Consider the following 11,234-nt stretch of genomic DNA (forward strand, 5'->3'; position numbering starts at 1 on the left):
GGGTTGGCTTGCCTGCCCCTCTGGTCTCTTTAGTTATCGTCGTCGTCGAAAGCACTCGGAGGCAGCGTGAACATCTTCATACACTTTGGATCAGCAACGCCCTAAAGAAATAAATACACAAGAAACCATTTACAACCAACCACGTAGCATTTGTGTTGGTCCAACTAACGTCATAGTTCCAAAGAAATGCCATTACCGTCAAACTATATCTTATCTTTTCTTTCTTAGTTTCCATCTGCAAAAGAGGGTGAAACGTGTATAGTTAACAGCAAAGCAACAAGAATGTTAAAGGCTAGGCAAAAAATTAACCATCGTATCGTTCATACATCTTCGTCGTCCGAGTCGCTGCTCCAGCCTACATAACAATGTCCAAAGGATGAACCCACCTTCAAGTGACCGGCAAGGTATTCACCAGCACTGTTGGGGTGCTTCATATTGACATCCCCATCCTTGGTACTCCCTCCGTCCCAAAATTCTTGTCTTAGATTTGTCTACATACGGATGTATCAAGTCATGTTTTAGTATTAGATTCATCCGTATCTACATAAATCTAAGACAAGAATTTTGGGACGGAGGGAGTACAACCATAGCAGTGTCCTTTATTAACAAACACAAGAAAAGAGTAACTGCAAGGTAACCAACCAGGCAACAATATTATGACATCATAATTGCTGACTATTTTGAGTACTGAAGGTAAAATATTTTCTTTGTACACAACAGCCATGGCCGTGCATGAACCAGCAGTTTGAAAATGTTTACGAATGTAAAGCTCACGGATGTAAGCAAGGGGCAAACTAACAACTAACGACACTAAAGATTAAGTACTACAGCCAGAAACACATTTATAGTTATATGTAACAGATAAGCTCAAGTTGGTGCCACACCCACAAAATGCATTTCAGCAATATACTCAAAAGTCAAAACTAAGAAAAGGGTAGATTGTACACCATTATCGGTAGATTCAACCACGCGGAAACAGCTGACCAACATTTCCTCTTCTTTTCCTTGTCGCACACATTTGACTTCCGCAAAGAAAAGGTTTTCATTGCCACCGTAAGAATCACCAGCTCCTTTGGTCATAGTGAAATTGAGATGATAGTAGTTTGTACGCGTCTAACAAATTGTTTTGCAGTGCACAACATCTTTAAGTTCATATGCAAGATCCTATCTTAAAAAGCATGGGTCAGATCAACAACTATTGCATGGATAAAACAATGAGAGAGAGAGAGAGACACAGACACGCGCGCGCGCGCGCGCACAGAGAGAGAGAGAGAGAGAGAGAGAGAGAGAGAGAGAGAGAGCACCCCCAAAAGACTATGATCCTCATTATGCTTGTCCACCAAAGCTTGAAGTAATCGGCACATTCGATTATGAACTTGCTGGATCATATACGATCTTGAACGCTTCTTCCTTCTGCCATCAGGCCAATAAAGAGCTTTTTCTATAGAAACCTCTAGTGAAGGAACCCCACCTTGATTCATTAACCTAATTTAGATCGGAGCATATTGTATATGGTCAGTACCTTGTACTTTCTCAAAAGTGGACAACTAGAAGTTATACCGTGCAAAAAATAATCTTATCAGTAGGACTACCGTGCACTAGTCTGCACAGAAGCAAGCAACCAGAACAAGAACAGAACATTCATCTAGAATTGAGGTGAGAAAATGTACAGTTTTGGATCCCGATGTTGATGAAAATAGCAATCCATAGCCTTGTCAACTTCCTCTAAGCTCTGAAACGGCCCACCGGCATAAGGATACGTGTGGAAAGATCCCCCAAGATCAACCCTGATGTAATATCCGAACCCCCAGCCATGTCGTTCTCGTTGCCAAATGCGTGACCCAGGAGGTGGTGGCGAGGCGGCCATAACAGTGTCGGAACAAGAGGAAAACGATTTCTCCTCCAATGTTGTGGCCTTGAGCGACTCCTTGAGGGAAGACACATCTGCAGCAGGTTCGGCAGGTGGTGTAGGCCTATCCACCACGAACTCGTACTGGAATATGTTGTCTCTGGGAAAGCAACCAAAATTCCCATTGATCGATCAGTTATATAATAAACTGGGTAGAAGATCGAGAGGGGGAGATGGTGGTGGATATACACACGTTTGAGACGGCGGCGGAGCCAGAGGCCTGTTCCGGCGATGCGCGGAGATGTACTTGCCGGTGTAGAACGCACGGACTGCGTCTTTAAGATCCTCGAGGTCTCGGCACGCCCGCCCGGTACAGATGCCTGAGGAGGTAGTTCCCGTCCCCATCGACACGTACATAGACTGTGATCGGCTCAGAGCCGCCGGTGGGACTGCGCCGAGGGAGGCACTCCCGAGGAAGAACCTTGGGCGCCATCACAGCGGCCGCCATAATTCGACGTGGGGAAGACGATTAGGGTTTGACGATTCCGACTGGGGATAAGACGGAGTTTTCTTTTCCTGAGAGCATCTCAAATTCTCAATATAGCAATCGTAAAGCCGCTTCCTCTTTCTCTCGATCTCCAGGCGAATAGGCGATACGCAAGGAGAGCAGTTCCGCTTCCTAGGCCGCACACAGCCGCCGGCTCCCCTTCCCTCCGCTCGCAGCTGGGTTGGGGAGCCCCGGTTCCTTGGCTCCTGTTTGTCTAGGTTTAGTTTGTTCAGACGACGTCGCTCTATCGGTGCCGACGTCTTCGTCAGGAATAAAAGTTTCCGGACCACCACCTTGGCGGCGTTCTACGACGGTGTCGAGGAGTCGCGGATGTGTGTCCAGGCAAGGCCTTCAAGACGGCGGTGGAAGTCTTGCCAAGGGTCCTGTTTTTTGGCTTCATCCATGTCACATCAGCTGTTCCTCCTGCGCTGTCGCGAATCCAAAAGTATTGGTGTTGGAGGTGGCTGGTGTTGCGGCGGCGGTCTCACCCAAGGTATGGTGCACCTAGAGTTTCTTCGAAGGTGGAAGATGGTTGCCGGTTCTCGAGCCCCTCGGCAGCGTTGCCGCATGAAGACTTCAGAATCATGATCCAGGTGGAGTGGAGATTTGCTCGAGCCGACAACCCACAACGACAAGTGTGGCGCCGTTTACGGCAACGCCTATTCAGAGGCTCACAACGCAGTTTTGCTGCTATGGCTTTCTCTTGGATCTTGGCTTGATGGAGACTGTTTCTTCTCTTTTCCGACAGACGCTTCGGCGACGGCAGTGGCTGAAAATTGTGGTCGTTTTGTTGGTGGTTGCAAGGGCCAGGAAGAATTTTTTTTCTGTAAATTTTCTTTGCTTCTTGTAATTTCACTTGGTGTGCAGTCTCTTTGGATTTCTCCTAAGATTTGCCATATAAACTACTGAATTTTTTTCTGTAAATTTTCTTTGCTTCTTGTAATCTACTGATGTTAGTAATATAAACGTAGCACTTCTCCAAGAAAAAAAGGGCACCAAAACTGGTTGGAGTGAAAAAAATTGAGCACCACAAAGTGTTCTTTTTTTAAGAAAAAGCACCACAAAGTGTTTTGGTTCGTCGCTCGCTCGCTTGATTTTTTTCTCACACTATCATTTTTAGAAGAAACGCATTGTTCTCTTATGGATTTGAAACAATCACGATTTCATAAATGTTTACGGGTTTAAAAAAATGTTTAACTCAATTTCTTCTGCAAATTTTAAAAAAATGTTCATGTATTTAGAAAATGTTTGCATATTTGGAAAATGTTCGCATATTTGATATAGAATTCACAGATTTTATGAATGTTTGAGAGTTTTAGAAAGTCCACAGATTTAAAAAATCACGAGATTGGAAAATATTTCACGGATTTAAAAAATATTGTGAATTTATTCATAGACTGGGGAGAATAGAAAGTGCGCACGCAGCCGAGTTCTCATGTGTTAAGCATTTATTTAGGATAGTAAAACTGAGCCTAAACGAAGTCCTCTCACGCCCTGAGTCTCATTTCGGCCGTCAGATCTTGCGTTAGACTCGTTTAAAAAATTGGATTGGCAATCGAACTGGTGAGCCTGTTGGCTCAGGTTTGTACCGCTCGGATAGCGGGTTTACCGGTTCATCTGCATTTTTTATCATAAATAATTATTAATACATGTAAATATAGTACTAAAGACTGGTCAAATGAAAGATTTCCTTCAACAAGACAACAAAGAAGCTCAACCGTAGTGGTTATGGGGCCAATGTTAGATACAACCCACCACCTTTTCTTTTTTTGAAATGAAACACCCGGATTCCATAAATCACACTGGCACCGTAGTGGCCTAGGTTCGAGTACCACTTATTATTTCTCAGAAAACGTTTTTCCGGTTCACCAGCCCGGATTTATTTCCGGTTTGACAAAAACCCATCCGGTTCGTTTGGGTTTCACCGGCCTAGTTGCAGAAGGTCCATGGAGCTTAAAAACCCGATGGGAGGGCCGGTTCTGATTATTTCTGGTCCAACCGCCGGTCTGGTTGGATTTTTAAAACTATGGTGTTACGGGTGCAGGATTGGGTGCAGGATTAGGACGGATACACCTAGAGCAAAAATGCTAGACTTAGCAAGCCAATATATAGTTGGATGGTTAGGAGTACAGTGGTATTCCCCGCCGACTTGATACCGGTGCTCATATTTTTCCGAATTTATTTCAGGCATTTCGGCAATGTGCGTTCAGTGGGAGGAGACATTCGTTCGACTACGAAGGCGTCTGTGGCGACTTTGTCAACCTCAAAATGATGTGTCGGCTTAGTCTTTCGGGGATGCTCATCGGGATAGGATGTGTGTGTGCATTCATAGGGTTGAGCGTACGTGCGTATGTATGAGCGTCTACGTCTGTACCGCGTAAAGAAAATGCTAGACCACCCCTTCTTCGTTTGTACGCGCTGCTAAGTTGAATGCCCCTACGCCTGAAACACTTTCCAATCTTTTGGCGCCGTCCCCCTGTGGCTCCCCTCCACTGACGGCCTCTTGATCGTCAGTAGTGAGGGGGGTCGCCGGATGTCACGCGTGCGGACCAGGTAGCTTTAGGTTTTAGGGCCCTAGTACTTTAGGTTTTGAGTCGTTCGACGTCTTGGCTTCAGCGGCGGCGGCGGCGATGCTCAATAAAAAGCTCATATTTCTCCCTCAACAAGGCGATCAGCTCTATGGTCGTTGATGGATTTGGGAACGGGGATGTCGTGGTGGCGGCAGCATCCTTGTGGCGGACTTGTGTCCTCGGGCTCCGCTGTTGCGACGGCGTTCATGCAGATTGTGGTCTGCATGAACGACATTTGAAAGACGGATTGTGTGTTGGGTTTGTTGTTGGTGGCTTGCCAGTATGGTTTCCCGCTCCGACGTCTTAGTCGTGCAGGGGTGCTAGATCTAGAGTTTGATAGCGTGTTCGGGGTGTAATCTCGGTCTGATTCGTTCAACGACAATAGTTTCACCTTTGGCGAGCCACTTTAGAGGTCCACAAAGTTGCATATCAGCGATGGAGCCGCGTCGAACTCGGGCGAGGAGGTGATCCATTAGTTTTTCCTTTGGTGGTACTAGAGGCTCGCGGCGGGCGTTAGTGTCAAGCTCGGGGATTCTTCGGTCTTGATTGTAATTTTCTTTCTTGGTTAGTGTTTCATTGTGCAAAGTCTGGCGATCTGATGTCTTTTCACATGGTTTGTATTATGATCTTTATGATATAAATGAGACATATATTATCACCGAAAGAAACAGACTGCTAAGCCATATCATCTTTATTAGCCTAAATAACTAATTTCTCCTAACTAAACACCCCTTGGCCCGTACTTTTTTTTAATACAGTACATTAGTAAGCGTTCATATATACACACATACACTCATTCTATGACCGCATACATGCACATCATATCCTTATGAGCACCTCCGAAAGACTGAGTTGGCATATCATCTTGAGATTTACGAAATCACCATAGGCACGTCGTAGTCGACGAAAACGTCTCCTCCAACTAAACGCGCATCGTCGAAAATCCTGAAATAAATCCTAAAAAATGCGAGAAACCTGTGGTTGAATGTTTAGAAGGACAATGGTATCCCCGACTTTCAATTGGTGGTCCAGCCGAACCCGTGTCTAAATCCCTGTAAATTGCCTGTTGGTTCTTTTAACCATCCCTCAGGCCTTATTGATCAAACTTGAATAGTTGCAGGGATGATAACTTGAATAGTTAAAAGAAACTTGTATTCAAAACAAGACTAATAATTGCTTGCATTATAGAGATTTCAACTACAAAATTGCTTAGAACGTATAGATGAATAAGATGCTGGAGCAGAGGGCCCGACAGTGGCCATTTTCTTAGTCCCCGAGAGTCCGAAGCATGCTGTCGCTGCTGCGGAGAAGGCCCGACGCGCTATGGGCCCTGCAAAAGGTTCCTCCATCATGTCGCTTGAGAGCCTCCCGTTCACCAGCTGGTGTGCCCGCCAGCGTTGGTGAATGCCACAACATGCGCCTACTTCAGCGACGGCATGGTAGAAATGCAGGGGCATCACTATGATTGATTAAGCGTGCTTAGGAGTGGAAAATTCTTTAGTCATGTAGAAGTATGCAAAGTCAACAATAATCTATGATTATTTAGTCATGTATAGAAGTATTGCATACTTAACATAGTACTGCATACTTAACATACTTAACATACAATCTATACTTATTTACGGTAAGCAGGCGCAACATTCACTACAACCAAGCTTACAAGATAGTCAACCCGTCGACTAAGCCAACAGAAGTAAAGAGCCAGCAAAGCTGCTTGGGTCTTGAACTTGTTGGACCCGGCCACTTGTCCCCTTCCATGTTGGCTTGCCTGCCCTCTGGCCTCTTAGTCGCCGGCGTCGTCAAAAGTCATGTTGTCGGCATCAAAAGCCCTCATAGTTGGAGGCCGCCGTCAACATCTTCCTACACGTTCTATCAGCAACCGTCCTACAGAAATAAATACAGGAGAAACAATTTACAACCAACCAAGTAACCAGCAGCATTGTGTTAGTTGTACTAATTAACGCCACAGTGCCAAAGAAATGGCATTACCGTCCAAATATAGCTTACCTTTTCTTTCTTAGCTTCCATCTGCAAAAGGGGGTGAAACACGTGTATAGTTAACAGCAAAGCAACAAGAATGGTACAAGGCTCAGCAAAAAGGTTAAAGATGGTATCGTTCATACATTTTCGTCGTCTGAGTCGCTGCTGCAGCCTTCATAACAATAATATCCCGCCTTCACCTGACCGGCAAGGTATGCATCGGCACTGATGGGGTGCTTCATATTGACATCCCTATGCATGGTACAACCATAGCAGTATCCTTTATATTAACAAAAAACACAAGAAAAGAGTTAACTGCAAGGTAACCAACCAGGCACCAATACTACATCATAATTGCTGACTATTTTAAGTACTGAAAGTAAAAGATTTTCTTTGTACACATCAGTCATGGCCATGCATGAACCAGTTTGAAAATGTTCACAAATCTAAAGCTCACGGATCTAAGCAAGGGGCAAACTAACAACTCACAAAACTAAAGATCAAGTGCTGTAGTCAGAAACACATTTATGGCTATATGTAACAGATAATCTCAAGTTGGTGCCAACCACAAAATGCATTTCATCAATACTCAAAATCTAAGAAAAGGGTAGAATGTACCATTATCGGTAGATTCAACCGGGCAGAAACAGGTGACCGAAAATTCCTCTTCTTTTCCTTGTAGCACACATTTGACTTCCGCAAAGAAAAGGTTTTCAATGCCAGAGTTAGAATCACCAGCTCCTTTAGTCACCGTGAAATTGAGATGATAGTAGCATGTAGTACGCCCCTCACAAATTGTTGTGGCGTGCAAAACATCTTTGAGTTCATATGCAAGATCCTATCGTAAGAAGCATGGGTCTGATCAACAACTATTGCATGGATAAAACAATGAGAGAAAGAGAGAGAGAGAGAGAGAGGAGAGATAGCAAACCCCCGAAAGGCTGTGATCCTCATTATGCTTGTCCACCAAAGCTTGAAGTAATCGGCGCATTTGATTATGGAACTGCTTGATGATATAGGATCTGGAAAGCTTCTTCCTTCTGCCATCAGGCCAATAACGAGCTTTTTCTATAGAAATCTCTCGTGACGGAACCCCACCTTTATTCATTAGCCTAATTTAGATCAGAGCATTGTATATGGTTAGTAGCTTGCACTTTCTCAGAAGTGGACAATAGTAAGTTATACTGTACAAAAGTTAATGTTATCAGTAGGACTACGATGCACTAGTTTGGACAGAATGTTGCAGACTGGTGAGCAACAAGAACAAGACCTGAAAAAAAAAACCAGGATTGTTCACATGTGTATAAGTTCTCGGAGCGTTACTCCTAGAGAAAAAGCTATCCCTTTTTTGATTTCAAGGTTGCAAACTGTTTGGCCTAGTTAACTAACAGAGCTGAACTTTCTGGCTATCACCATTGATTGACAGAAATAGAGGTGTGTGATACTCCCTCCGTCCGGAAATACTTGTCGTGGAAATGGATACAAATGGATGTATTTAAAACTAAAATACATCTAGATACATCCATTCCTCGGACAAGTATTTCCAGAGTGAGGGAGTACTATATTAGTTTCAGCTATTTCTATGATTTTTACATACATACATACATACATACATACATACATACATACATACATACATACACTATTTAAACAACTGTCTCGCAAATAAATTTACAAAAGTATACCACTAACTTTTGGTGCCATCAAAACAGGGATATACTACAAATCATCATTGTATACTAGTTGTGTTTCCTACAATCAAATTGTCAGGTTATCAGAGGAATCCAGCTTGAAAAGTCATTTGTTATTAATTTCGACATAATGAGTCAATAGCAGATATGCACTATGGTAAGAGCGATGAACATTCATCCAGAATTGAGTTGAGGAGATTTACAGCTTTGGATCCCGGTGTTGATGAAAATAGCGATCCATAGCCTTATCGACTTCCTCTAAGCTCTTAAACGGCCCGCCTGCATTCGGATATGTGTGGAAAGATCCCTTAAGATCAAGCCTGATGTAATATCCGAAACCCCAGTCCTGTCGTTCTCGTTGCCAAATGCCTGGTCCAGAAGGTGAGGCAAGGCAGTTCCCTGATGGTGTTGAGGCCATAACCGTGTCCTGATCCGGCTGCTGCCCAGAGGAAGAGGAAGACAATTTCTCCTCCAATGTTGTAGCCTTGAGCGAGTCCTTGAGGGAAGACACCTCTGCAGGCTTCTCATCAGGAACCTTGTCGGAACCGGACGATTTCTCCTCCAATGATGTACTAGCCTTGAGGGACGACACATCTGCTGCAGGTTCCACCACGAACTCGAACTGGAATACGTCGTCGCGGCAGGAAAAGCAATCAAAATAAATTGGAATTTCCGTTGATCGATCAGTGAAATGAAATACACTAGTACAGTAATAAACTGGAATAAGTAGAAGATAAGATTCGAGAGGGAGAGGTACACACGTCGGAGACGGCGGCGGAGCCAGAGGCCTCTTTAGGAGGTGACGGGCGATGTAGAGGCTGGTGTAGAATGTACGGACTGCTTGTTTAAGATCCTGGAGATCTCGGAACACTCGCCCAACTTTGGCGGAGATGTACCTCGGGTCATAGTTCCCCTCCTCGTCGACGCGGACGTAGACTGTAATCGGCTCCAAGCCGCCGCGGGGACTGCGCCGGGGGAGGCACTCCCGAGGAAGAAGCGCCTTGGACGCCATGAGAGCGGCCGCCGGAGGAAGACGACTAGGGTTTCGATTGGGGATAATCCTCTCAGATTGAGAATTTTTTCTTTTGAGAGGTCTCAGATTGAGATTGGGGTGTTTGGTTCAGAACTCTTTACGACTTTTTCTAGTCTAGGGACTAATAAAAAAAACTCTCTAGTAGAGTCTTTTTTTAGTCCTTATAAAAAAGTCCCTCCCGTTTGGTTTCTAGGGACATTTTAGGGACTTTTTCTAGTCTCTGGGACTAAAAAGTCCCTGAACCAAACACTCCCTGAGTAAAATATATAAAAGAACGGAGACACGAGTCAGGCCCTTCTTCAGCCGCGCGTCTCCTCCCGGCCCAAATATCACTTCGTGCTCGCTCGATTTTTTTTCTTCTCATCACTCGATCTTTGTTTTTTTCTTGACACAAATCACTCAATCTTTGTTTTTTAGAAGAAACGGCTATTGTTTACTTATGATTTTTAAAAAATCACGAATTTTAAAATATATCCATGGGTTTAAAATACGTTTGAGAACTACATTTTTTCTAACAGTTTGTCTAATTCACATCTAGATGTTTTGTAAGGATGTCACATCTAAGCTCCCACAAATAATGCAGCAACAAGGAACAAAAAAAAAGCTGGGATAAAATAAATAGGCCACAAACATAGTGGACATGAGGTTAGATGTGACATATCTAGATGTGTCCTAGACAGACCCTTTTTCTAATCTAACTAACTGAATTTTTTAATGGATTTAGAATTTTTACACATTTGAAAAATGTTCACAAATTTTATATAGCATTAACATATTTAAAAAATGATTGACAATTTATAATTTTCATGGATTTTTAAAAATCACAAATTTGAAAAAATGCTCAACGGATGTTTTAAATATTTTTAAAAATGTTCAATGGATTTTAAAAATGTTTTAAAAACAATCCATCCGAAAGCTTCCTAGTACCGGTGCAAAAGGATTGCGAGCTAGTCTAACTTAACAAAGCTTTTATGTTTTTTTAGACATACTTAACAAAGCTTTATGTGCGGGGAGAGTACTTATGTGCCAAAAAGAAAATTCCACATGATAGCCAGGGATGCAACATGGCATGTCGGCATCTAGAAGGCCCACGAAAGTGACCACCTAATACAAATTAAACTAACACCACTGTAACTCATAATATCTCATAGTCATTGCTTCTACGATAAATACTCATATAAAGGATGATAGAGTACCCGCCTCCTGGGGGCTTTGAGGGCAAGAGTGCCCTACGAGCCGTCCATTTCCAGCTCGCATGTCGCGGGGGCCTCGCAGGGGCTCTCTGTGTCGTCTGATCTGTCTGAACGATGCAATGACGGAGTCAAATCGGGCAGAACGCGGGTAGGGGGGCCCGAGCTGATAGTCTTTTCCAGATGGTAACATGACACAAGGGGACACGATGTTTACCCAGGTTTAAGCCCTCTTGAAGAGGTAAGACCCCGGGTCTTCCTTTAGCTGTATTGATGAATGGGGTACAGAGTACAGGTTGATCTACAGTGAGATCATATGTGATCTATGGAGTTGGCCTCTACGGTCGACACCCATCGGCTTATAGACACGCGTG

General features: G+C 43.8%; 1 protein-coding gene across 3 annotated transcripts; it reads right to left on the reverse strand.

The window, feature by feature from the left end:
* Positions 1–6,470: 6,470 nt before the first annotated feature.
* Positions 6,471–9,759, reverse strand: LOC123055116 (uncharacterized). Of its 3 annotated transcripts, none has more exons than XM_044479052.1 (7): positions 9,399–9,758; positions 8,841–9,259; positions 7,878–8,058; positions 7,565–7,784; positions 7,090–7,226; positions 6,974–6,994; positions 6,471–6,850 (listed from the first exon to the last, which is right to left on the reverse strand). In XM_044479052.1, the coding sequence occupies exons 2-7, from the start codon at positions 9,053–9,055 to the stop codon at positions 6,839–6,841; spliced, it is 786 nt and encodes a 261-aa protein (XP_044334987.1). In that variant the 5' UTR covers positions 9,056–9,259; positions 9,399–9,758; the 3' UTR covers positions 6,471–6,838. The 3 variants fall into 3 exon arrangements, with proteins under 3 accessions (XP_044334987.1, XP_044334989.1, XP_044334988.1); XM_044479054.1 differs by having other exon boundaries at positions 7,878–8,216; XM_044479053.1 differs by lacking the exon at positions 6,974–6,994 and having other exon boundaries at positions 9,399–9,759.
* Between the last annotated feature and the right edge of the window lie 1,475 nt (positions 9,760–11,234).

The sequence above is a fragment of the Triticum aestivum genome, chromosome 2D (assembly GCF_018294505.1).
Source record: "Triticum aestivum cultivar Chinese Spring chromosome 2D, IWGSC CS RefSeq v2.1, whole genome shotgun sequence".
Lineage (NCBI taxonomy): Eukaryota > Viridiplantae > Streptophyta > Magnoliopsida > Poales > Poaceae > Triticum > Triticum aestivum.